Source organism: Euprymna scolopes, chromosome 7 (assembly GCF_053919585.1).
Source record: "Euprymna scolopes isolate OS-2025 chromosome 7, ASM5391958v1, whole genome shotgun sequence".
In the NCBI taxonomy this organism is placed as follows: Eukaryota; Metazoa; Mollusca; class Cephalopoda; order Sepiida; family Sepiolidae; genus Euprymna; species Euprymna scolopes.
The window spans coordinates 109,925,191-109,952,389 of NC_136488.1; the positions used below are offsets into that span (position 1 = coordinate 109,925,191).

The 27,199-nt window shown below is 32.4% G+C and overlaps 1 protein-coding gene across 5 annotated transcripts in view; it reads left to right on the forward strand.

Annotated features, from left to right (window-relative positions):
• Positions 1-27,199, forward strand: part of LOC145279884 (neurofascin-like) — an 825,765-nt gene that overhangs the window by 515,057 nt on the left and 283,509 nt on the right. For all 5 annotated transcript variants that reach the window (XM_080131346.1, XM_080131349.1, XM_080131345.1 and 2 more), the window contains 3 exons: positions 3,792-3,920; positions 18,811-18,907; positions 19,890-20,077. In XM_080131346.1, the coding sequence (XP_079987472.1) occupies positions 3,792-3,920; positions 18,811-18,907; positions 19,890-20,077 (414 nt within the window). The remainder of the gene's footprint in view (positions 1-3,791; positions 3,921-18,810; positions 18,908-19,889; positions 20,078-27,199) is intronic.

Consider the following 27,199-nt stretch of genomic DNA (forward strand, 5'->3'; position numbering starts at 1 on the left):
CTTTCTTGTTTAAGTGAGTTAACCATTCCACATTGTGGACATTGAAGTCCTCCCAGACGTGAATGTTAACCGAGAGATGAGCAGACAAGATATGGTTAATTTTCTCAGATATGCTCTTAAAGATAGTAACTCCGCTGTTATAGGGGCAATAGAGAGAAAATATAAACGTAGTTGTGTGAGCAATCTGAAAGTGCATATAGGGCAATTTAGGGTCTTCTCTGGAAATGTCCCTACCACATGGAAAGCCATCTCTTATGTAGGCACATATTCCATGCCCATGACGATCTTAGGAATCACATTTTGATGTTAAATTAGAGTATCTTTTAATTACGAACTCATCTAGTTGGCCCAATACCAGTTTCGCTTAGGAATAATAATCTGGTTTGGTCTCCTATAATTGGGTTTCCACCTCTGGAATGTTGGAATGTAGACCCCTGATGTTGAAGGAGACATGGTAGTGTGGGGGAGGGAGGGGGTCTGTGTTAGAAGTTGGAATTCTAGATTTAATTGTGTATTCTTTCTGGAGACTTTTCATGGAGCTTTAGGATTTATGGAATAGATAAACAGACTTGGGCAGAGAAAGTAAAAAAGAAAAAGTGAAGAATTTTTTTTTTTTGACCATGATAAGGTAAAGCTATAACAATTACCCACTAATGACATCGAGAGGCCCCACCAGAAACTACTGCATGATCCAGAATCCATTCAATAAATGACAATACAGCAACCCTAGTACTTAGTACTTTGCACCTACTAATAGGACGGCCTCCTTAGTGGTTAGTCCAAGGTTCGTGTCCCTGACTATCAGGCGGATAATGTCAGCCCAGAAAAACATTTACCTCCAGCACATGGTTAATGACATGGTTACAAGGATAGAAATAGAAACAGAAAATTTCCGACATTTCAGGTGACTGCTTACGCAAGAATACGCCCGACCTAGAACACAGTTTTTTCTTCTCCCTTTGTCAGAAAAATCACACCTTGTAAACAAGGGCTGAGAGACAAATTAAAAGAAACCAGAATTATGGGAGCTGCCAACAATGCATCCACAATGCATACTCATAATGCATTAAAAAAAAAAAAAAAAAAAAAAAAAACTGATAATATTAAGTATTCTACTTAACATAAGTTCAGCTGACATTATGGGGAAAGTATGACAGTAGGTTTCCCTCTCACTAGCTGAAGTAGTAGAAAGAAAAACAATTAGGTAAACAAATTAATACATAACTTAAAGAAAAACAGACTTTTTAAAATAATTTTTTTTTTTTTTTTTTAATGCTTACCAGAATTCCATTATAAGGTTTATGTCTGCAATTCTTGGGCAACTCGGCTAATTTCTTTGAGTCATTCCCAACTTGATTTGAATTTCAACCACTTGAGAGAGATTGATTTGATAAATGATCACCTTACAAATTGAACGACAACCAAAAGAAATGTTGTTATGAAGTGTCATCTTCCCTTCTTTTATGCAACAAGAACGACCCTTTTTGAAAAATATACCATCATATATATTAATTATTTATCAAAGAATTCATTAAATTAGTTTTTTTTATATTATTAGATTCTTTTTTTTTTCTTTAACTGCAGTGTCAAAAAAAAAAAAAAACTGCACGAAACAGCTGAATAAAACGTTTTTTTAACCTCGCAAAGAGAATGTAAAAAAAAAAAAAAATCAGAAAAAGGCATTCAAACTTTTAATCAAATTCTACAACAGATTTTGGAGATTTGTTTCACAGTTTCAAAAAAGTGGTCATAAAACAAATATATAACAAATAAATGTTACCAAAGGCAAGACAAGTTACTCTTCTACTTAGCTGAATAAGTTTTTAGTGTTTGATGTAAAGTATTTATTCAGTTCAAAATAGTAGTGTTAAGCATTACACAAGCACAAGAAATAATTATCTCATGGTATCTCATGTCTTTGAAATTCTGACATTGACTTATAAAAATTTATTAAACACTGTTAGAAACCCAGCCAATAAATATTCCCATGACATTGTTGGGTGGGTTTCTATAATTTTTTTTATTTTTAACTCCTTGTTGAGACTTCAAATCTTTAATATACCACATAGCCATTTTTTTCTAGTTCTCGTGTAACACTCGATACTATTTGTTTTTTTGTTTTTTTTGGATTGAATAAACATAAAAGCACTAAAAACTTATCCAGTTAGATAGAAGAGTAATATTGCCTTTTATTTGTTATGTTTTTTTACTTTTTTTTTTTTTTATCTCTCTGGATTGTACAACAAACCTATTGTTTGAATTTAATTTGTTTTTATTTTTGTTAACTTATCGTTTTGTGATTAAACTAAGTTATTATTTCATTTTAAAAATTCATTGTTGGTTTTGATTTTTATAAAATATTGTTAGTTTGGATTTTTAAATAAATAATGTCCATTTTGATTTTTAAAAAAATATTGTTGCTTGCTTCGATTTTTAAATCAAAGTGAACACTGTTTATTTAAAAATCCAAACTAACGATATTTTTTTATTATTTAAAAAAGATATTGGTCACTTTAATTTTTAAAAAAATATTGTTTAAATCAAAGCAAGCAACAATATTTTTTTTTAATCAAAATGAACAGTATTTATTTAAAAATCCAAACTAACGATATTTTTTTTTTAATTTAAAAAAGATATTGCTCACTTCGATTTTTAAAAAAGTATTTTGATTTATTTTTTTTTTTTTTATTATTATTATTGTTGGATTTTTTAAAAAAATATTGTTCATTTTGATTTCAAAAACTTTGTTTTCGATTTTAAGTTGATTGTTTGATAATTGTTTATTGCCTAAATTCATATTTCACGTTTTGCAACATTTGATTGTCGTCTGCTTCAAACATGCATAATTTTACATGCATATTTTTTAAATTTATATTGAATAAAGTTCAGTTTTACTATAAATCAAATAATGTTCTTTTCTTTTTTTTAAATGTAATTTATAAGTAAATAATGAACGTACTTTAGTTTTTAAAATCCATAAAACAATGAAATGTTTAATTACTTTTAATGCATAAACACAGAACTTACAAAAAAAAATATATTGATTCATTATCGACAGTCTGACTGTTAAACAGATCTTTCTTGCTAGGACTTTAGCAATGACCTCATTTTTACGGCTCATGAATCTTAATGAAATATATTACAAAAGCCACCGCATAATTCTAGCCCAAAAAATAATTGTTATTCTTAGTTATTGTAGTGAAATTCGAAAATTGATATTTCAAGTGTAACCAATGGTATCTATTGAATTGTTATGTCACAGTAATGAACTTCTCCAAAGATTACAAAAAATGATAAGATAGAAAATAACTATCAATGAAGACAATTAGCGAAAATTGAGTTATGCAAAAAAAAAAATAAATAAAAAAAAAAGTATCGTTCTAAATGTAACAAAAGGGAGGTAAATAGTTTTGAAAACTTTGAATCTTTGGCTAATTCAGTAAAACTTAATTTGTGTTAATTTTCTCCGAAAACTGTTTTATTAATAATTAATTTTTATCTTAACGTTTTTCATAATCTTTGAATATTTTTCTACTGCAACATAACAGTTCAATAGACACCATTGCTTTCACTTGAAATTCAATATTTCATTTTTCAAATTTTGCTACAATAACAAAAAAAGAACTAAAATAATTTCTCAAATTTTATGTTTTTCTTTTTTTTTCTGTTTTTTTTTTTTTTTGCATTTTTACGTTTGATATTTCATTTTGCTTTTGAAATCTTATCCTATTGAGATATCTATTTTATTCAATACAATGATTTATTTTATTCTTTCTTCACCTTTTTTATAGGCAGTTTGGTATTTTCTTATTTAGAAGAAAGCGATGGAAACAAGCTTTATATATGCAACATTGAAAACAAGATTTTGAACACTGTTGTATATGGAAGTTGGTCCGACTTAAAATTAAGTGGACAACCAGGTAATTGTCTTTTCTAAATTCTTTAACTGTCATTTCCAAAACATTATTTGATTACATGAATTTCCATGAAGATAAACAATTCAAAAGCAATATAGACAGATGATAAAATGCTTTGGATAATTAGATTTCAAGGGGGTTCTGCTAAAAAAGAAATCTTTTAACAACCAAAGCACTATAAGTCTTCAAAATACTAGTTTTGTTAGTAAATGAATTTACTTTCAAAACAATAAATAATAATGTACATTTTATATTTTAGGAATCTTAAGCAAATAAAGTGATAAAAATACGAGTATCATAAAACGGTGTTTTTTATAAAAGCTTGTACTGTATTTGTATGAAGAATTTTGTCATGAAATTTGGAAACTAATTAGAATAGATGCTGCTTTTAATTGTTTGAGGTGCCTGAAATACTTTTGTCCACACGTTTTTTGTTGTGTTAAAAATGATTTCAACATGACAAGTATTGAAAATTTCAAAAAAAAAATTTTCTTTGTATACACACATGTATTAAGTAAATCAACCTTTTAACTGTTTTTATCGATTAAAAGTATAATTGTATGTTTTCTCTTGTGGTAGCTAGCAGTTTAAAATGATGATACCCAGAAAAAAATTGTTTCTATTTGAGTTTGGATAGAAAAACTATCTGGAGTAGTAGGAGTAGTAGCGATACTATTAGCGATAAACAACAGAAAGTTTGATTAAATTTATTTATTGCAGACTATTATCCTCATCTTTCTTAGTTGTTGTTTCACAACATTTTGCCCAACTATTCCTCTGGCTTTCGTCAGGTGATAACCGCGACGGGATAGGAACTCCGAATCTCCTAACTGCATCCTTAGCAATTAATGCCTTCCATAGTTGTCGTCTCACCACTATGAAAAGCAATGATTGCTAAGGATGCAGTTAGGAGATTCAGAGTTCCTATCCTGTTGCGGTTACCACCTGACAAAGGCCGAAATGTCGTGAAACAACGACTAAGAAAGATAAGGATAATAGTCCACAATAAATAATACTCATCTCAATAATGAATTCCAATTAAATAGAAAGTTTTTTGTTAATTTTATTCCAGAACAAATTTAATTTAAAAAATGAAAGTATGAATATAAAAAAAAAATTTTTTACATGTTAGAGCTATTTTGTTATCAAAAAATAATTAGTTTAATTAAACCTATTCAGTTATCAGAATATATAATTAAAGCAATTCCAACCAGTCCAGTGTTATGAACTTTGTTTAACTTGGTATTTCTCACATATTTCTGGTCAAGTTTTTAAAATGTTTATATGGTTGAAAAGGCAAGAAAAAAACTTTCCAAATATATTACTTACATGCACTTTTATTCATTGTATTAGTTTTTAACGGTGAATTAAACAGTTTTTTGCTTTAAACAACTGAAGATGTGAAATGATTTATTTGGTTCACGTGTGAGAGCAGTACTCCCCCCCCCCCGCCTTTTTTTTTTTTTTTTTTTTTTTCTTTTTACAATTTTTTTAAACGGATTATTATTGAATCTACTGATTATAAATAAAAATAAAACAAAAAATGCAACATCAATATTTAAATATTTGGTGGGGATGCTCAGTTTCCAATAAAGTTTAGAAATAAAAACTTCTTAAACTGATAAGTTTAACGAAATAATGTATCACTCTGACAAGGACAATAAATGTAATTGAAGATCAAATTGATCCAAAATTTGTGACTGATTTATCATTAACAAAAAAGTTTTTTTGATATAGGTGAGCAAAAAAATACTTAATACTTTTCCAATTGTTACATTTTCTGTTGAATTTATTTTTGTCTGTAAAATTTCAACCCTCATTTACATAAGTTTACATATTTAAGTCATTTGATGTTCAAAATCAAAAGTCAAGAATTCTGAACCACTAACTATAATTATGAGTGTCAAACACCCTCTTAAAAAAAAAACTCCCTTAATCCTACCTCTAACTTGAGGTACGAGTGGCAAGCCTCTTCCTCAAACCTTTTTTAACCCTAACAATAACGCTAAGTTCGAGTGGCAAGCTCTCCACCAAAAAATATTCCTCTGTAAGCTGCATATAAAAAAACAAAAAAAACAGGGCCTTCTTTAAAGAAAAATGCACATGATTTAGCTCCCATAAAAAAATGACCAACTGTCCTAAAATGCTAGAATGATTTCGAAGTGGTGAATTATTTTACATTAAAATTAAATGTGAAACCAACCCCCCACTCTAAATTCTAAAAGTGTTTTTGTTTTGTTTTTGTCAAGTCTTCAGGATGTTCACACATAATTCTCCTTAGCCATATCATTAACCCAAAGTCAGAATAGCAAGCCTCCCCTTCCTTCCATGATTGCACAAAGACCCTCTTAAAACCACACATAATTGTCTTTAGGCCCTTACTTAAGCTAAGACGGGCGGTTAGATAGGCCCGATCCAATCAATCGGTTGGTCACGCCTAGCCCTAAATCAGACAGATACACAAGAAAATATGCTTGCACTTCCCACACTATACAATAAACTGATTTAGTAAGCGGTGGCTGGAGGGCCAATCAACTTGCTGAATAATGGACTAAACACGACTGAAAAACTGAAATTCTTACTGAAAACGAGGCCTTCAGAAAGAAATTGAAGAACCACAGGTGCTTGAATCCACCAGCAAGAAGAGTATACTTTTCCTGTATCCCTGTTGGGTTGGGGCGAATGGGTATCCCCCCCAACACTTCCCATATAGGACTCCGAGGTGGGTGGGGAGCATGAAAAATGAAACAAACCAAATATATTAATGGAATCCAGAAAGCCTCAAAAAAGAAACCACACCGAAGTATCTGATGCCAGTAGTTCTGACACTGAAACAGAGCTTCATCAAAAAAAACAGAATGTTCCCCGCTTCATAGTTATAGAAGCAACTGAAGGGGAACCAATAACCAAAATATCCCCATTCAAAATTGAAAAGATTCTATCTAGCATCAAACCTAAAATGGTTAAAAAACAAAATAATGGTACATTACTTCTCGAAGTAGAAAACCAAAAATATGCTGTTGAAATTTCCAAATGGAAACGTTTTAACAATCAAAATGTTAAAATTTACCCTCACAAATCTCTGAACATTAGCAAAGGCGTAATCAGGAGTACTGAATTATCACTGTGCCCCTTGGAAGAAATTCAGACTAACCTACAAAAACAAAACGTCACTGACGTTAAAAGAGTCCAAATTAATAAACTTGGCGAAATAATAAAAACAAATACTTACATTTTAACATTCAATACTCACCAAATTCCAAACAAAATTAAAATAGGGTATGAAATGGTAAATGTTGAACACTACATACCAAACCCACTCAGGTGTTACAATTGCCAGAGATACGGACACCGAGACCGGTGTACCCGCCCTCCAATATGTATAAGGTGCGGAGATAATGAACCTCATACAGACTGTAAAAAAAAGCCAAAATGCATCAATTGTCAAAAAGGCCATAGCGCCAATTCAAAAGAATGCGACAAATGGAAGAGTGAAAAAAAAATCAACAAAATAAAATATACAAAAAATATTACCTTCCAAGAAGCTCGCAAACTATCAGAAAATGCAAAATATTCTGAAATAACAAAAAAAAACATACAGCAAACTACCGAACCAAATAAACAAACAAAAATAAATTCACTCAACATTAAATCCGAGGACATTATTAAATTACTTAATGAAATGAAGGAACTTATGGAAGAATTTAAAAAAATTATAAAACAATTCAACAATGAAAAAAAAGTTCCTATAACTGAACAAACCACTCAAGCTAAAACTAAATCAAATAAACCCATAAAACCCCAAAATACAACACCCATAGAAACATCTCCACTTACAGAGGGGAAAAAACAGACACCAAAATATGCCCATGAAGAGAAAAGAAATAAACCTCCACTCAAAAAAGAAACTAAAACAAAACTAGACAGATCACGCTCAAGTTCCAGACCAAGAATCCCTACACAAAACAGATTTGAAGAAATGGACATAGAAGACCGAAGATCTGATACCAATGACTAACAAAAAACAAAAAATAATCCAGTGGAACTGTCGCGGTTTAAAAACAAACATGAATGAACTGCTTCTGCTACTAGCGCAGGAGCGCCCTGCAGTGGTGTGTCTTCAAGAAACTTTTCTGAAACCAGGAGACAAAATTAATATTAAGCAATATGAAATTTTTAATTTCACTCATAACTTTGGGGGCAGGGCCTCCGGGGGAGTAACAATTCTAATAAGAAACGATATACCCCATAGCAAAATAAACATAACAACCTATATCCAAGCAATTGCTATTAATGCCACACTACATAAACCAATGACAGTATGTTCACTATATATACCTCCAAACGATGACATAGATAAAAACGAGATTAAAAAATTGATTGATCAATTACCCAAACCTTTCGCCCTATTAGGAGATTTCAATAGTCATAACATACTATGGGGATGTAAAGACACCAATAAAAAAGGGTAAAACGTTGGAAGAATTTATCAATGAAAACGATATATGCTTCCTCAACGATGGAACACCTACACACATCAACCCAACTGGTGGAAACCATTCAGCCATTGACCTTAGCTTGTGTGATCCATCACTATATATGGACTTAACCTGGAAAGTATATGATGACACTTGCTGCAGTGACCATTTTCCATTAGTGATAGAAACTCCAGAATTCAACAGCGAAAAACTTCCCAGATGGAAGCTAAATAAGGCCAACTGGCAATTATACAAAGAAAAATGTCGACATAAGTTGAATGATTCAGAGACAAACAACACTGTAGAATTTTTTACAGAAACACTAGTAGAAATTGCAAATGAATGCATCCCTAAAACTTCAGCATCTAATCGGTACAACAGACCCTGGTTTGACAATAAATGTCGGGAATCCATCAAATTGCGAAAAATTGCACTGAAGAAATTTCAGAAACAACCCACAACTTCAAATTTGATAGAATACAAATTAAATAGAGCTAAAGCTCGTAGGGTAATAAAAGCAGCTAAAAAAGAGAGTTGGGAAAAGTATGTCAATAAACTAAATTCCTTTACAGAACCGAGAGTAGTATGGGAGATGATTAGAAAAATTTCAGGTAAACATCAATCAACACCAATTAAACACCTGCTTAAAAACAACACCAGAGTAACCGATGAAAAGAATATAGCAGACCTACTAGCCGAAACTTTTTCTCAAAACTCATCTAACCAAAACCAGAACTTTAAATTTATAACAATTAAACAAAATATCGAACAATACAAACTAAACTTTAAATCAAAAAACCTAGAAGATTATAATAAACTACTTACATTAACTGAATTAGAAGATTCTATTAAAAGATCCCACAACACAGCCGTAGGACCTGATGAAATCCATTACGAATTCCTGCGACAACTCCCTTTGGAATCATTGAAGTTGCTACTAAAAATTTACAACAAATTATGGACAGAAGGTGAATTTCCTGACTCGTGGAGGCAAACCACAATAATAGCAATACCAAAACCAGGAAAAGACCATTCGAATCCACAAAACTACAGACCAACCTCACTGACTAGCTGCTTGTGCAAAATAATGGAGAGAATGATAAATGATAGATTGGTTTGGTACCTAGAAACCAACAACCTTATCTCCAACCTACAATGTGGATTCCGTAATAAGAGAAGCACAACAGATCACTTGGTTAGATTGGAAACAGCCATAAGGGAAGCCTTTATTAGAAATGAGCACCTATCAGCAGTATTTTTTGATCTGGAGAAGGCCTACGACACTACGTGGAAATATGGAATTATGAGAGACTTGCACGAATTTGAACTAAAAGGCAGACTCCCACAATTTATAAAAGGATTTTTATCTGACCGAAAGTTTAGAGTCCGCATTGGAACTACTTACTCAGACACCACAAATCAAGAGGAAGGAGTACCTCAAGGTAGCATTTTATCTGTGACACTGTTCACTATTAAAATGAACAGCATAGTGAAATGTTTGGACCCTGGTGTTGAGGGATCTTTATATGGAGATGACCTACTGGTGTTCTGCAGATCAAAGTATATATGCACCATTGAACGCAAACTCCAACACTGCTTAAATAAATTAGACAAATGGGCAATGGAAAATGGATATAAATTTTCCCAATCAAAAACCAAATGCGTTCATTTCTGCCACATGAGAAAACTTCATAATGATCCTACATTGAAGCTTGGAAGAACAATAATCCCCACCGTAGAAGAACACAAATTCCTGGGCCTTATATTTGACAAAAAACTGTCATTCATCCCCCACCTGAAGAATCTAAGAAATAGTTGCAACAAAAGACTGCAACTACTACGGGTAATAGCCCATACAGAATGGGGAGCCGATCAAGAAACACTAATGAAATTATATAGGACTTTGATAAGATCAAAACTCGACTATGGTAGTTTTATATACCAATCAGCCAGAAAGTCCTACCTAAAGATTTTAGATCCAATCTGCCATGGAGGACTGAGGTTAGCTCTCGGTGCTTTTAGAACATCCCCAGTTGAAAGCCTCCATGCAGAGGCCAACGAAATCCCTATAAATATAAGGAGTCAAAAACTGGGTGCACAATATTACACTAAATTAAAAGCACAACGAAATAATCCAGCATATGAAGCTACATTCAATCCGAGATATAAAGAGGCATTTGAAGCAAAAAGAAAGGCCATAAAGCCCTTTAGTCTTAGAATGAAAGCAATACTGCAGGAATCAGAAATGACTGTAGAAAATATCCAAGAACATATACTACCTAAAACCCCACCTTGGATACTTAAAAAACCAAAAGTAATCTTAAACTTGAATGAACTCCCAAAAGCGAAATCCCACCCTAATATCTACCACGAAAAAGCCTATGATATTCTCCTAAAATATTCAGACCATCTACCTATTTTCACCAATGGCTCTAAAGACCATAATAGAGTGGCATGTGCTGCCGTGTCGAATGAAAAAACTCTTAAAAAAGCTCTTCCAACAGAAAGCTCTATTTTTACTGCCGAAATATGTGCCATCGACCTCGCACTCAGCATTATAGAAAAAGATGAACATAGGAAATTCCTAATTTTTTCAGATTCACTTTCCGTTTTGACATCTCTGAATAACAAAAAACTTGAAAACCCACTAATCATCAAACTAACAAATAGAATTGATTCATTATCCGAACACAAAGAAATATTTATATGTTGGATCCCAAGTCACATTGGGATAAGAGGAAATGAAAGAGCCGACTTAGCGGCCAAATCAGCTCTAAACTTAAAACCAGATACAATAAACATACCATATACTGACTTCAAACCCAAAATTAATCAATTAATTCATGCAAAATGGCAACGACAATGGAATAACAACACAAATAACAAATTATACCAAATCAAACCCATACTGGAAAAATGGAGACAAACTCCCCCCAAATCCAGAAAAGAACAAGTCGTTATAACTAGAATACATATTGGCCATAGAAAACTCACACACTCCTTCATTCTAAAACAAGAACAACAACCACAATGCCCATTCTGCCAGAAAACTTGCACCATTAAACATCTTTTTGTGGAATGTAGAGCTCTAGATAAAGATAGAAAACAATACCTCAAACACAACAGCATGAAGAAACTTTTCGAAAACAACTGTCTAGAGGAAATATTATCCTTTTTAAGAGTAACAAGGATCTTTACAAAAATATAAATCATTCTCTGAATCAACCCAACTAAACCTTATGAATGAATATATGAGGATATATAAAACCTAAAAAAAAAAAAAAAAAGATCGTTAGATATTAAAACAAACAAAACTATTGAACTATACAGAATTGATTGATACTTGACGTCATAAAGTTCTTTGAATACATAATTTTTTTTTTTTTTAATCCCGAGTTTGGCATTGCTGAAAAAGGTTGATATGCCGTTAAACCTAAACAAAACCAAACCATAATTGTCTTTAGAAAAAATGTACAAGATTATCTCCCATAGAAAAAAAATAATTAACTGCCCTAAAACGCTAGAATAGTGCCAAATGGGGAAACATTTTACATTAAATTCTAAAATAATGTTTGTTTATCTTTCATTAAAGTTTTTCAGGGTGTTCACATGTAATCATCTAAAAATGTCGAATTACATATTTTGGAGAATTGGTCAGATAGAGGAGTAACGCATGGTGTTAATCTACAAAAATACCAAAGAAATATTGCAAATATATTCATTTAAACAGTCTTGAATTTAGTTTTCAGTTTCTTATGCATAAAATGCATTACAATTCAGCTTTGAGTTCTCTAACTTCTTTTCTTTTAATAGAAACATGGCATTTTTAAGGAATTACAGCATATTTATGTGCATTTACTGTAGATTAGGAAACCATTAACTTCTGCAGATTTTCAGTAGCATATTCTGATTTCTTGCACAAAAATACACTTATATGGCAAATTTAATTGCTTAATCTTATGTATAAACAAAGATTTTTACTGAAAAAGTAGTGGAAAAATTATGATGAAACACATACAATCTTAAAGAGGGAAAAATATCCAAATGTGAGAGGCACATAAAAATAGTCATAACTTAATTGTAATCTGATTTTTAAAAGATTCTTTCTTTCTGGGTAGTAAGAGAAAAGAATCGCTTCAACCATGATTTATGCTTGATATTGGTGGTATTTTCCATACTTTACTTGCTTGGGATCTCAGGTGATTTGCCATTGTACAGTGTGCCACGTCCTGCACCAAATACCCCAGGCACAAGATTGCATGGTAGAGCAAGGAAGACCCAGCTAAAGTATATACAAAATGACATGACTACTTGTAATATGACTCTTTGAATTGGACTGCATGATGGGCAGGTATGAAACATTACTTGGTATTGTCCACTCTGCAGTCTAGTACACTCACAGCACCTTAAATACCAAATGATCATATCCTAAAATTCTCTTCCCTTGTCAAGACATTGAATGAGGATTATCAGCTCTTAGTGAGAAACATTGAAGTAAGATTATTTACCTTTGCCAGAGACATGGTATTATGGGCTCATCAAACATGCACACTACTGATCACGGTCTTGCAACATATCAAATTTATTATCATCAGAATTTAATTCTGCACTCTTATGTTTTCAATTAGTCATAACTTTCTTAATTTTAATCAAATTTTCAAAAGATTCTTTCTTAGCTCATCAAGCTCTTTCTATGTATGCTATTATTGAAATATTTAAACACTTTGGATAATCACAGATTTCAAGGGGGTTCTGCTACAATCATCATATTTTAAAAACTTAAGCACCTTAAGTCCTCAGAATATCACTGTTTTGTTCGGAAATGAATATCCTTTCAAATGAATTAATAAATAATAATGTACATTATTTTAAGAGTTTTAAGCAAATAAAGCAATAAAAATGTTAACATAAAACAGCAGTTTTGGTAAAATTTTGTAATAGCCTCCCCCCCCCTCGATTTGTAAATGGTCATACCGCATTTGTGTTAAGAATTTTTTCATGAAATTTGGAAATTAACTAGAGCAATTTAAAATCATGATACCTGGAAAAAAAACATTTTAGAAAAGTATCTAAAAACGATCAGCATTACTATCAGAGATAGCATTGTGTAAACAAACGTTTTCTTTTTTATTTTTTTTTTTCTTTATTTTTTATTCCAGAACGAATTAAAAATTAAAGAAATGAAAATGTGAATGTAAAAAAAAATGTTCTTACATATTCAGTTGGCGCTTAATTAGAGCTATTCGGTTATCAGAATATATAATTAAAGCAATCCCAACTAGTCCAGCGTTATTTCTGGTCAAATTTTTAAAATATTTATATGATTGAAAATATAAAATAAGCTTTATAAATATGTAACTTGCATGCACTTTTATCCATTGCATTAGTTTTTAACAGTGAATTAAAGTGTTTTGTTTTAACAAAAACTGAAAATATGATTGTTTGCTTCACGTGTGTGTCCTACTCCCAATATTTTTTTTCCGTCTTTTTTACAATTTTTTTTTAGCAGATTATAATCAAATAGACACTAATTTAATTATATAAAAAAAAATGCAAAATCAATATTTAAATATTTGTAATAAGGTGCTCAGTTTCTAGTTAAGTTCCGATTTACTTGCCTCCCCACGAGGACAGAGTTAAACACAAGGTCGGTTTTTATTTTAATGTAAGAAAAATCCAGCTCCCTAAAAAAGGGGCAATCTGGATAGGAACAACCATAAAAATTGTCTATCATGAATGATTTCTCCTTTACTGACAGAAGACAGAAAAGGCGATGTGTAGCATCAGGAAAAAAAAAACGTCTTGAACTGGAAAGTTTAATGAAATAATGTGTCACTTGGACAAAAAATGTAATTGAAAATAAAAACCAAATTTATCCAACATTTGTGAACGATTTATCAGCTTTAGCAAAAAGTGTTTTTGATATTTAAATAGGTGGGCAAAAAATACTTAATAAGTTTTCCAAACGTCACATTTTCTGTGAAATTTATTTTTGTCTGTTTGTCATAATTTTTGTAAAGTTTCACACCCCTCATTTACATAAGTTTACATATTTAAAAGTAATTTGATGTTCAAAATCTAAGGCATAACATTTTCAAAAGCCAATAATTATGACCCACTAATCATAAATATGGATGTAAAATGCCCTCTAAAAAAAAACTCCCTTAATCCTACCTCTAACCCCAGGTACAAGTAGCAAGCCTCCTCCTTCTAAAATCTTTAGTCCTAACAATAACGCTAAGTCCAAGTGACAAGCTCAAAAGAACAGATCCTTCCTTAAAAAAACTGCACGATTTATCTCCCATAAAAAAAAATAAATTGGTCAACAGTCCTAATACGCTAGAATGGTCTTGAAATGGTGAATTATTTTACATTAGATTTATGTGAAACTAACTTCCACTCTAGATTCTAAAATTGTTTGTTTTGTTCCTATTAAGTCTTAAGGATGTTCACATATAATTTCCTTTAGCTCTATCATTAACCTAAAGTCAGAGTGGCAACCTCCCACTCTCATAATTTCACAAAGACCCTCTTAAAACCACATATAATTATCTTTAGAAAAAGAAAAGGTGCACAGGGTTTATTTCTTAAAGAAAACAAAATTGGTTAACTGCCCTAAAACGCTAGAATGGCTCAAAATTGGGAATCATTTTACATTAAATTCTAAAATAATACTTGTTTATTTTTCATTAAAGTTTTTTTAAGGTGTTCACACGTAATTGCCTACAAAGGTAAAATCACATTTTGGAGAGGTGGTCAGATGGGGTGGGGGTTAACGGAAGGCATTAATCTACAATAATACCAAAGAAATCTTGCAATATATTCATTTTTAAACAGTCTTAGATTTCGATTTCAGTTATTTCTACATATAATGCATTACAATTCAGTTTTGAGTTCTCTAACTTTTCCTTTAATGAATACATGGCATTTATAAGGAATTACAGCATATTTATGTGCATTTACTGTAGATTATTTGGAAAACATTCATTTTTGGAGATTTTCAGTAGCATATTCTAATTCCTAGCACAAAATACACTTATATGGTAAATTTGATTGCTTAATCCTCTGTTTTAACAAAGATATGACATTTTTACTGAAAAAGTAGTGTAAAAAATGTGATAAAACGCACATGGTCTTAAAGAGGGGAAAAAATATCCAAAGGTGTGAGGCACAAAATAATCATAACTTAATTTTCATTGGATTTTAAAAGTTTAAAAAGATTCTTTCTGAGCTCATCAAGCTCTTTCTATATATACCAATATTGAAATATTTTAAGCCATTTAAATTTTTCATGTGTATTGCTATTTAAATCAATCATTTTAGATTGGTATCTCCTAAGAATCGTTTTCATACATTTCTACATTATTTTGTCTCATCACAACAATAATAGATAAACGTGTGAACTTTACATCTACTATATTGTCTCTTGTCAATTGTTTTGTAATAGCGCATTCAACAGCAACATTTCATTCTGTTTTAATATAAACGTTTTTCATTCGAGTATGTTCTTTAAAAAACAAATTGTACTTTCAGTTAAGGAAATCGATTACATACTTTAATGGATTGCTATTTTCATTTTTCTTAGTAATATTTCAGAAACAGTAGAGGAAGTTTTCACTCACTATCATTAGCTGACACTAACTCATGAATTTGGAATAAATTTAGTAAGAGACACTTTTTGCACTTTATTGCATCTCTGCATCAAAATGGTGTGCACTTTGTCTCATTTATAACTTTGTCTCGTTTATAACTTTGTCTCGTTCTAACTGTGCTTATTTAATGGACTTTTGTCCTCAGATCACTCAGTCTATTTACTTAATGGTCCATGACTCGTCTAGTGTTCGTAGGTGTGTGTCAACATATAATACATATAACATGATGGCATACTTGTCTGCTGCTGCTTCTGGGGGATTTGCCAATCATCTTTAGGGGAGCCGGAACCTATTTAAAGGAAACGCTTCAACACAGGGATCCAAGATGAATGAGTGTTTTTAATATATATTTTATTCACTCCTCAGGCATCTCTGAGAGCAGAACTGGAGTGAATCTTGGGTTGTGGGTTCTTTTCTCCATCTTTTCTCGTGCGAGGGCCCATTTAGCTCATCTGTCTTTCTCGGTATCTTGGACCCAACTCACTAACTCAGCTTATTCAAACCGGAACACCTGACATGTCACATCTGGTCTCCTTTCAGATACTTTCAGTGCAACTGTCAAGTCGGCCAAGTCACAACAATTTAATTAATTTAGAAATGTAACTTTATTTACCAGTTTTCGCATCCTAAACTAGGCTAGTTTGGGATACCTATTAACAATGCTGAAGTTTATCCAACCAAAAGAAGATAAGCAAAGAACATATGAAAGTTTGAAAGAAGATATAGCAAATAAACAACTGACATTATTTTTTAAATTGTAAATTTTCATTTCTTTTATTGACGCTCTTGTCACACTAAAAATATTATTTTAAACTTAAATTTTAAAAATAACTTCCTATAACTTTTAAAGAAACAAAAACAAACTTGCCTAAGAACTATAGTGAAACAAGTTGTTTGTTTACGTTTTCATTGGCTTGTTCATACTGACAGTTGATTTTTGTTACTTGGGATTCAGTTATAAATCTCGATGTGTAGGTACACTTACTTTTATTAGTGGCGAACCTTGATTTATGAGCGTAGTAATAGGACACCAACAGATTATTAAAGAAGAGATATTTCCCTACAAAACGGTGCCATTTTCAAAAATTTTTCAATTGAATTTCTTTCATATTTCTTTCACTGAATTTTCAAGTTGAATTTTTTTGTGAAAAACAACTTAAACCCCTTTTTTAAGCTCACCATATTGATAAGTGACCATTTTTGCGCGCACCAAATTTGAAAAATATCAACACTCTTTTTGTGTAAAAAATAAAGCGGCATTCACCAAAGTTAGTGACATAACTTGGAGCAACCTGGAAAAAAACTATTAACGACACAAGAAAAAGAATTATATATCTATAAAGCAAAAAGATTAAATTTTATTTAAATCAAAACTTTATCAAAATAACCAAAAAAATAAACAAGATATCGCAAGTTGAAGTTAAAGGAAATTTAACTTTATTTACCAGTTTTTGCATCCTAAATTAGGTTAGTTTGGGATACCTATTTTTAATATTATTTAATTCTTTAATGTACATTTAGATTTCTTAATTATCTTATTACTGTCAACATAAATGTTTTGGCATATTAAAGAAAGTAGAAATATTATGAAATATCCACATTTAACGTTTATAATTCAGATGTAAAATGCATTTTGCATTGATATTGTTCATGTTCTGTGTAATTTTCCTTTTTAAGGATTGAATATGTTTAAGACGAAATACCCAAGAACATTTTGGTGTTATAAAAATAGAAATGCACACATATAGCTGACATATAAAGTTATCATATCAGATTTTTAAAGTCAGACCCAAATAGCAATCTGTTTGACATAACTTATTTTAACTAGCTTATTTTGTTTTCTTCCATGAATATAATTTAATTTGCCTCAGTTGTTTTCTGTTACAAATTAGACTGTCTTAGTGATATTAATAAAATGGTGACATTTTATGTTTCTCGTTTAAACATCTTTAAAGATGTTTAACATTTTGTCACCATAATTTTACACTATTTATTTCTTATTGTTTCATTTCATACAAGAAACATATATAAAATAATTTTATCACATTTAAATTAGAATAATAACAAAAAAATGGGCTAGAAAATCTAAACTTTTCATAAGAATCTTGAGATTGTGTCTTTATACTGACAGGGTAACCCCTCCCCCTCTCATCTCCAACAAAAAGAAATGTCACTCATTGACTTATAAATTAAATTCACAATCCTTTCTACAATCCAACCATATTTGGTACAAATAAACTTCAGTCTATCCTGACTTGTCCCATAAGTGTCAATCATGAATGTCCATAAGTCTGTTTTATTGCTATTCAGTGATATGCAGAGACACTTTCATAATTATCTCATCAGTGGGAGGTGTAATCTTGAATGGGTTTCATACTCACTGGATTTTAACCTCCAGAGTTTTTTTTTCTGTGAGATTATCAAAACAATCCCCATTTAATTCCTGAACTGAAGAAGGAAACCGCAGGTAAAATCAGGGCAAGAGAAGAATGTGTCTGTTATTGACAATTTTGCACATCGTATCTAGGTAATCTCATAACAGCGATAAAATAAAAATAAAATTTTATCCTTGACTGAAACATGTTGGACAAGTCAAACATCAACTGGTATTCATTATAGTTGGATTGAAATTCAATCAAAAGTTAATTTTATTAACAATTCCATAGGTGGTGTTTTTAGGATTGCTATTTAATAGGTAGACCATGAATTAATAACACTTTATGTTATTTCCCGATATGAATCATCTTTTTTTTCTTTTCAAAGTCACGTCAAAGTCTACTACTTTAATGTACCACACACCAAATAATACTGTGGCTCTATATCTGAAACAGTTTAGAATGCAGTGCATCTTTGGTGGCAAGTAAGTAAACTTTTGTTATTGTTGTTTTTTTTTTTTGTTTTTTTTCCTGTGTAAGAAGTTTGATTTGTCATGAGCATTTTTATTTTTCCTTTTGTTAATGTTGGCAACAGGAAGAACAAAAGATAAAGTTTCAGTAGGCCAAAGTTGCCTGTTATAGGGGTTGACCCCGCCAAAATGTCACCCAATATCATTCACAATCCTTACTACAATTCAACTATATTTGTTTTATTCTCATTCAATATGAACATTTGGATATGACAAAGAAAATTTTCAAGTCTGACACACTCCTCTGTTAGGGGTGTTAAAGTGTTCAACTTTAAGATTGTTCCATGATTCCTGCATTTGTATACCCACCTGTGCATAAGTTGTCTGGATATTGACAGCATTAAAGAATTTTCTTGAATTAAGCCCTCACCATTCATATTCTCTTTCTTTTCTTGAACTGTTCAAAACATATTTAAAACTACTTTAATCTTCCTTGTGATAATTCTTCTTCATAAACTTCAACTATTCAAAACATTTCTCATTATTTAATGATTTTACGTGGATACCATTTTTTTTTTCTAACTTAATTGTTTAGCAATTTTAAAGATTGTCTAATCAAAAAGTCTGGAAAATCCTTGTTTCTAAAACACTTTTCTTGATAGAAAATAACTTAGGAAAATTGATGTATCAATTGTTACTCTCACCACCTTCAAAATGTGCTGAAAATTTGGGTCAAAATTGCCCCAAAATATGCACTTCTTAAAATAAAAAAAAATGGTTTGTATTGCGTTTTGATAAACTATTTTCTTAAATTATTGAAAATCTAGTTTTTTTTTTTTATGTCAATACTCTACATGGACTTATATTTGATATTAAGAGCTGAAAATGAGCCAACCCTTTTTCAAGCTCTGTTGATGTATCATTAGCTGATTTTGAAATCAACTAACTCCCTCTCTCCAAACTTATCCTTACCTTTTGATTTTTTTGTTTTTTTCAGACCCGTGCCAAGCATCCAATGGACAAAGTCAGGTACCAGTCGACTCTCAAATAGATTTAGACAAAGTGCCCAGAACAATGAATTATTCATAAACCCTGTAATGGAGGAAGATGAAGGTTTGTACACATGCACCGGTACACAACCACTTGGTAATCCTTTGAGTGTCTCTTTCTACATCGATGTCAAAGGTAAGTGGAAACAAAAATGAAAAACTTATAATATGGAGTGTCTATAAAGTGAGCGACCAACTTGATTAGCTTAAAAAGCATGTGATTTTGTTTGTAGGTAAACCATCTTTTATTTATGATCTTATTACTTTGGATCATAATAACGAAGAGAATATGCACTATTTTGATTATCTTGTCGGCCAAGGCTGTGGAAATTGCCAACTATATCTCTTAAGAGGGATAAGACTTACCCACTTCCAATAGGGCTACCAGTATTTTTGTGGATGGAAATTCATGGGATACAAAAAAAAATTAAATGAAAATATTTGTTAGAAATGTGGCAAATATGCAGATTTGATGCATTTATTTAAAAAAGTTTTTTATTACATTTTCACCCTAAACAAGGCACAGTGTCACTTTACTATCAGGAACATAAGTTGCAGGGATACTATGTAGGGAATTGAGCAGCAATGTATCTGTTCATATTACACTTGAAATTTTTGCAAGTCAGTACAGTTGGTGAAGCAGGAACCCAGAAGGGAATTCCAAAGTCTAGCGGTTCTGGGGAAGAAACTATTAGAGTAGAAGACTTTCTTACATCTAGGGATCTCAACTGTGTAGGGGTGGGACTTTGCTGCTTGTCTGGTTTGTTGGGGGTATTTACGTTGAGGGAGTACAAGCGCTTGTAGTTTGTTGGAGCACCCACCATTAAAATACTTGTAAAACGGGCAAAGGGATGTAACATTTCGGTGATGGGACAAAGGTTGAAGCTTAGATGACAGTTCAGGACCTATCAGGTTGGCAACTCTTTTGAGCCCTGTCCAGATGCGCCAGCCAAAATGTGACCTGGGTGAATGGTGGTTTTGTAGAGGTACAGGATACTTTCAGGCATAAGTAACTTTTTAGCACAGTAGAGAGAGCCTGCCTTCATCGCAGCAGCCTTGACAATGCACTCGATGTATCTGTTCCAACTCCTGTTCCTTGTGAACGTTAGCCAAGGAGTTTGAAAGAAGTACTTTCAGGTAATGTATTTTTAGCCATAGCTATTGGTGGTTGAGAATGTTTCCTGTAATTATTGAAGGAAACAAACTTGGTCTTTGCAGCATTGAATGTGAACATCCATATTGTCCCCCATTCCACTACAGATTAAAAGTCTTCCTCTAGTGTGTCTGCCATTGCTCTGGTGCTACCAGATCAGGCTGCCTATTGGCTTTCTGAGATGAAATGCACCTATATCGATTTCTGTTTTTGTTTTCTATTCTCTTTTATAAAACTTGATTATGTTCTCCAAAAACAAAACAAAATCAACAGCCCCTTCCCCCCTCCTTTCTTTTTCCTTCCCTACTTCCCTGTCCTGGATATGACCTTAAACTATATCTGATGGTGAGGCCTCAGTTTGCGGGCTTTGGGGAACGTGGAGCCACCCTTTAATTGCCATCGCTCCCAGGTCCACTCTGACCCAGAGTGGTAGTACCTGTTAGGGTCTCAACTATGGGTTAAATAGAAAAAAAAAAAATACATTCTATTAAAAAATTATTCTTCAAAATCTGATCAGATTCCACTTGACCCTGTCAGCAGGGCATCAGAATATGCCAACTACCTCCCCTGCAGAGAGTAGGTCCCTCAATGGGGCTACCTGTGGGCCGTAGGTAGCGACCCGTAACACCTTTAGGACGGGATCCTGGTGGTTGAGAGACTGGGAGGTCAGGTTTTAGTACCCCCACTTCCCAACACACCACTTTGGCCCTTACTGGGCTAGACGGGCAGTCGGAGGGGCCCGATACGATCAATCGGCTGGTCATGTCAAGCCCCACCATATAATGCCCACCCCATAAACATATCATTAACACAATATGCCTATCCCTTCCCCACAAATAACTATTTCCTAATATATGGTGGAAAGCGGTGGCTGAGGGTCAATTGACGAAGTGAAAAGTCGATGACATGGCTGCAAACCCTTTAAATTACTATGTATCCCAGAGTAACATCAAAGGAAAACCGGTGCTCATGAATGATATCACGTAAATCGAGTATATCATCTTTGTATCCTTGTTGAGCCTGGGCGAATGGGTTTCCCCCCAGGCACTTCTCATATAGGGCTCCGAGGTGGGTGGGGAGCAAAGATGATGAAAAAGCAATCTTATTTTGATTATGGCTTTTATTACCCCCAAAAAAAGAAGCTTTTCAGATGTTTCCGACATTTCAAGTTCAGAGGATGAACAGAAATGCTCAAAGAAAACTCAATATTTTTAGTAATGGAAACATTTGAAAAATATGAAATAAATAAAATTTCACCTTTTACAATGGAAAAAATTTTCTCTCAAAAAATAAAACCCAAAATGATAAAACAACTGCAAAATAACACCATACTTATCGAATTGAAACAAAAAACACAAGCTAAAGAAATTCCCAAATGGCAAACCTTTAACAATATCAAAATTAAAACTTATCCCCACCCATACCTAAACTCCTCAAAAGAAGTCATTCGATGCAGTGAAATTGCTCGACTGAGGAAATTTTATCTAATCTATCATCCCAAAGTGTTACAGATGTAAAAAGAATAAGAATAAAACGAAATGGAGAAACTATATTGACAAATACATATATACTCTCCTTTGACTCCACAAATCTCTCAAAGTGAGATTAAAATTGGATACCTAAACATGAACGTTGAAAAATACATCCCAAACCCTCTAAGGTGCTACAATTGTCAACAATTTGGACATCACCAATCCAAATGCACCAAATCACCAATCTGTGTAAGATGTGGTGAAAACTCAAAACATAGTGACTGCAAAAAAGACCCCAAATGCTCAAACTGTAGTGAAAACCATTCAGCTGACTTCAAAGGATGCAAAACATGGCTAAAAGAACAAGAAATAACAACAATAAAGTATACCAAAAATATAACCTTCTTGGAAGCCAGGAAAATTATGAACGCAAGATATTCAGAAGTAACCAAGAATGCTAAAATAAACACAAATCAAAGTTCTCAAAGATATACAAAAAATTTTCCAGAAATAAAACTGAAGAACTATCTCGATTGATAAAAGAGATGAAAGACCTAATGAAAGAAATTAAAACACTAATCCTGAACTCTGGAAATAATCAGTCTACAAAAGAGAGTACAACACAAAAAAGCAACCAACAAACCAAAAAACTCAAATCAAACAAAGAAAAAGAAAAAACTCACCAAATGAAAACAACCCTTACAAACAAACCAAATGAAACAACGCCATCACCCAATAAAACAAAAACTAAAGAAAAAAACAATTAACAAACCAAGATTTAGATCCCAATCAACCTCAAGAGGAGGAAACAAAATAGGAAAAATGGAGATGGAGGTAGAAGACAAAACACCCCCAGACAAATAACAGACTACAATAAAAAAAAAAAAAAAAAAAAAAAAAAAAACTCAAACTATCATTCAATGGGACTGCCGAGGACCTAAGGCAAACATAAAGATAACTAAACCCAAAACCCCCAAATAACAAACTAAAATACAAAACCTGACACAGAATCATACCGGATAGAAATGAAACAAATAATATAATCCAGTGGAATTGTTATGGTCTAAAGGCAAACCTAAATGGGCTCACTATTCTACTCAATAACTCTCTTCCAGTAGTAGTCTGTCTCCAAGAAACCTTTATGAAATCTGATGACAATATAAAAATTAAAAATTACAATCAGTATAACTATATACACAATACTGGACTCATAGCCTGTGGAGGTACATCAATCCTTATTAGAAATGACATACCCCAAAGTCAAACACAACTTAATACTAAACTACAGGCTACTGCAATAAAAGTAACACTCCACAAAACTATCAACATTTGCTCACTATACATACCCCCCCCCAATGAAAGCATCTCAGAAACAGATCTGAGCAAATTAATATAGCAACTTCCAAAATCATTATGGGAGACTTAAACAGCCATAATGAGATATGGGGAAGTGAAAAAACAAGCAAAAGGGGAAAAATTATAGAAAATGTAATAACGAAAATCTATACCTCTTTAATGATAAAACACAGTTATTTACACCCAGGAATTGGTATATTCACATCAATTGATTTAACATTGTGTGATCTAACACTTGCCTTGGATTACAAATGGAATGTACTAGAAGAGCCATATGGAAGTGACCACTTTCCCATTACACTTGAAAACAATGATCCAATGCCAGAAAACAAAATACCCCAATGGAACTTACAGAAGGCTGATTGGAAAAAATTCCAAAATTTATGCTGGACTAAATTAACATCGGATAATAACCCAAACCAAAATAATATCACACATTTTACTAATACATTGTATAATATTGCGGAGGGATGCATTCCAAAAAGCTCTACCACCCCAAAACATAATAAACCTTGGTTTGACGAAAAATGCAAAGTAGCCATCAGAACTCGTCAAGCTATGCTAAGGAAATTCGAAAAAGAACCAACTAAAGAAAATCTCGATGAATATAAAAACAGTAGAGCTAAAGCTCGCAAAACCATTAAAGAATCAAAGCAAACATCATAGGAGAAACTATGTATCAAAAATAAATACAAATACAAAAAGTAAAAAGGTCTGGGACATGATCTGTAAAATTTCAGGGAAAAGTAACAGCAACCCTACTAAACACCTGATCTATAATAACCAAAAAATTACTAGCAAGAAAGAAATGGTAAATTGTTTTGCAAAAAACTCCTCCTCCAAAAACTCTAACAAAAAATTCCAAATTATTAAGGAAAAAGCAGAAAAGGAAAAACTCCAGTTTCAAACAAATAATACAGAAAAATACAACCAGCCATTCTCTAAAAATTAATTGAAAGTATCCCTAGGCAAATCTCATGACTCAGCTGTTGACCCTGATCAAATCCATTATCAATTTATAAAACAACTTCCTGATACATCTACAGATTACCTACTACAAATATTCAATGATATTTGGGAAAGTGGCAATGTCCCTGAAATATGGAGGCAGGCCATAGTAATCCCTATACCTAAATCATCAAAGGATTCTACAAACCCCATGAATTACTGACCTATAGCACTCACTAGCTGTATTTCCAAAATAATGGAAAGAATGATTAATAGCAGATTAATATCGTACCTTGAGACAAATAATCTGATTACAGATTATCAGTCAGGATTCAGGAATGAAAGAAGCCCCATGGACCACCTGATCCGGCTAGAAACCTTCATCAGAGAAGCCTTTATCAAGAAAGAACATCTTACAGCAGTCTTTTTCGATATTGAAAAAGCATACGACTCTGCATGGAGGCATGGCATTATAAAAGATCTACAAGAGCTTAGATTAAAAGGCAGAATGCCCATTTTCATCACAAATTTTATTAATAATAGAAAATTTAATGTACGATTAGGTGATACTCTATCCATCAGTAAAAAACAAGAAACCACAAGGAAGCATCCTGTCTGTTACACTTTTTAGCATTAAAATAACGTCGTCAAAAATATAAATGTAGGAACAGAATGTGCTCTCTAAGACTTCCTGATCTGTTATAGATCAAAATATATTACAAGAATAGAATGCCATTTACAACTATGTCTAAACAAAATAAATGAATGGACAACAAAAATGGTTTTAAATTTTCAAAAGAAAAAACAAAATCCATTCCTTTCTGCCAGACCCGGAAAATGCACCATGACCCAATACTGAAACTGGATAATGAAATTATAAATCGATCAGTATAAGTATCTGGGCATCATCTTCGATAAAAAGCTAACATTCATTCCCCATATTAAATACCTCAAACAAAAATGCAACAAAGCCATCCAACTCTTAAAAGTAGTAGCTCATACAGACTGGGGTGCAGACAAAGACTCAATAATTAAATTATACAGATCCCTTGTCAGATCCAAGTTGGATTATGGATGCTATATCTATGGATTCGCAAGAAAGTCCTACATAAAGGAATTAGACACAATACATCACCAAGGACTAAGATTGGCTCTAGGAGCCTTCCCCACCTCCCCAGTGGAAAGTTTATATGTAGAAGCAGATGAACCCTCATTATCACTTAGAAGAGAAAAACTAGGACTACAATATTATACAAAATTGGCTTCATGTCCAACTAATCCTGCCTACAAATGTGTCTTCCACACCCAATACAAAACCCTCTTTCATAGAAAAGAAAATTCTATAAAATCATTTAGCCTACATATGGAAGAATCCATAAATAAAGCCCAGATAGATATTGCAACAATACATGAATCTGTAAAACCTAAATATCCCCCCCTGGCTGACAAAACAACCAAAAATAATATGAGACCTAATTAAATACCCTAAAATAAAAACCAATCCAATCATCTATCAAGAAAAATTCCAAATAATTAAAGATAAGTATTCCAAATGCTCAACCATTTATACAGACGTTTCAAAAGATGGAGATAATGTTGAATATGTAGCCATACACAATAAAACAATCCTAATCAAAAGATTACCAGACAAAGCATTGATCTACAGTGCTGAAGTATCAGCCATTGGTATGGCACTCGATCTTATAGAATCTTCTAAAGATAAAAAATTCATTATCTGCTCAGATGCCAAATCAGTACTCGAAACACTGGAAAACAGGAAACCAACAAACCCAATAATCACCAAAACCCTAAATAGATTTGATGATATTCCTAACGATAAAAACATTCTCTTTTGTTGGATACCCAGTCATATCAACATAAAGGGTAACGATAGAGCTGACAAAGCAGCAAAAGCAGCACTAAATTTAACCATAACCAATAAGATCCCTCATACCGATGTAAAACAAATCATTAACAAATATATTAGAAACACATGGCAAGAGTCGTGGAACTCCTGCACTAGAAACAAGCTATACCAAATCCAGGAAACCATAGGAAAACAGAAACCAAACAAAAGAATGACCAGAAAGGAGGAAGTTATAATAACAAGACTCCGAATAGGTCATACCTCTATAACACACTCCTACCTACTCAAAAAAGAAGCTCCACTTTGCACACCCTGCCAGGAACCATACACAGTAAATCACATACTAACAAGATGCGAAGACTTGAAAACAAACCGACTGAATCTATATAACGAAAAAACTGTAAAAGACATATTCACTCATGTAGACCCAACTACTCTTCTCAAATATCTGAAGATAACAGG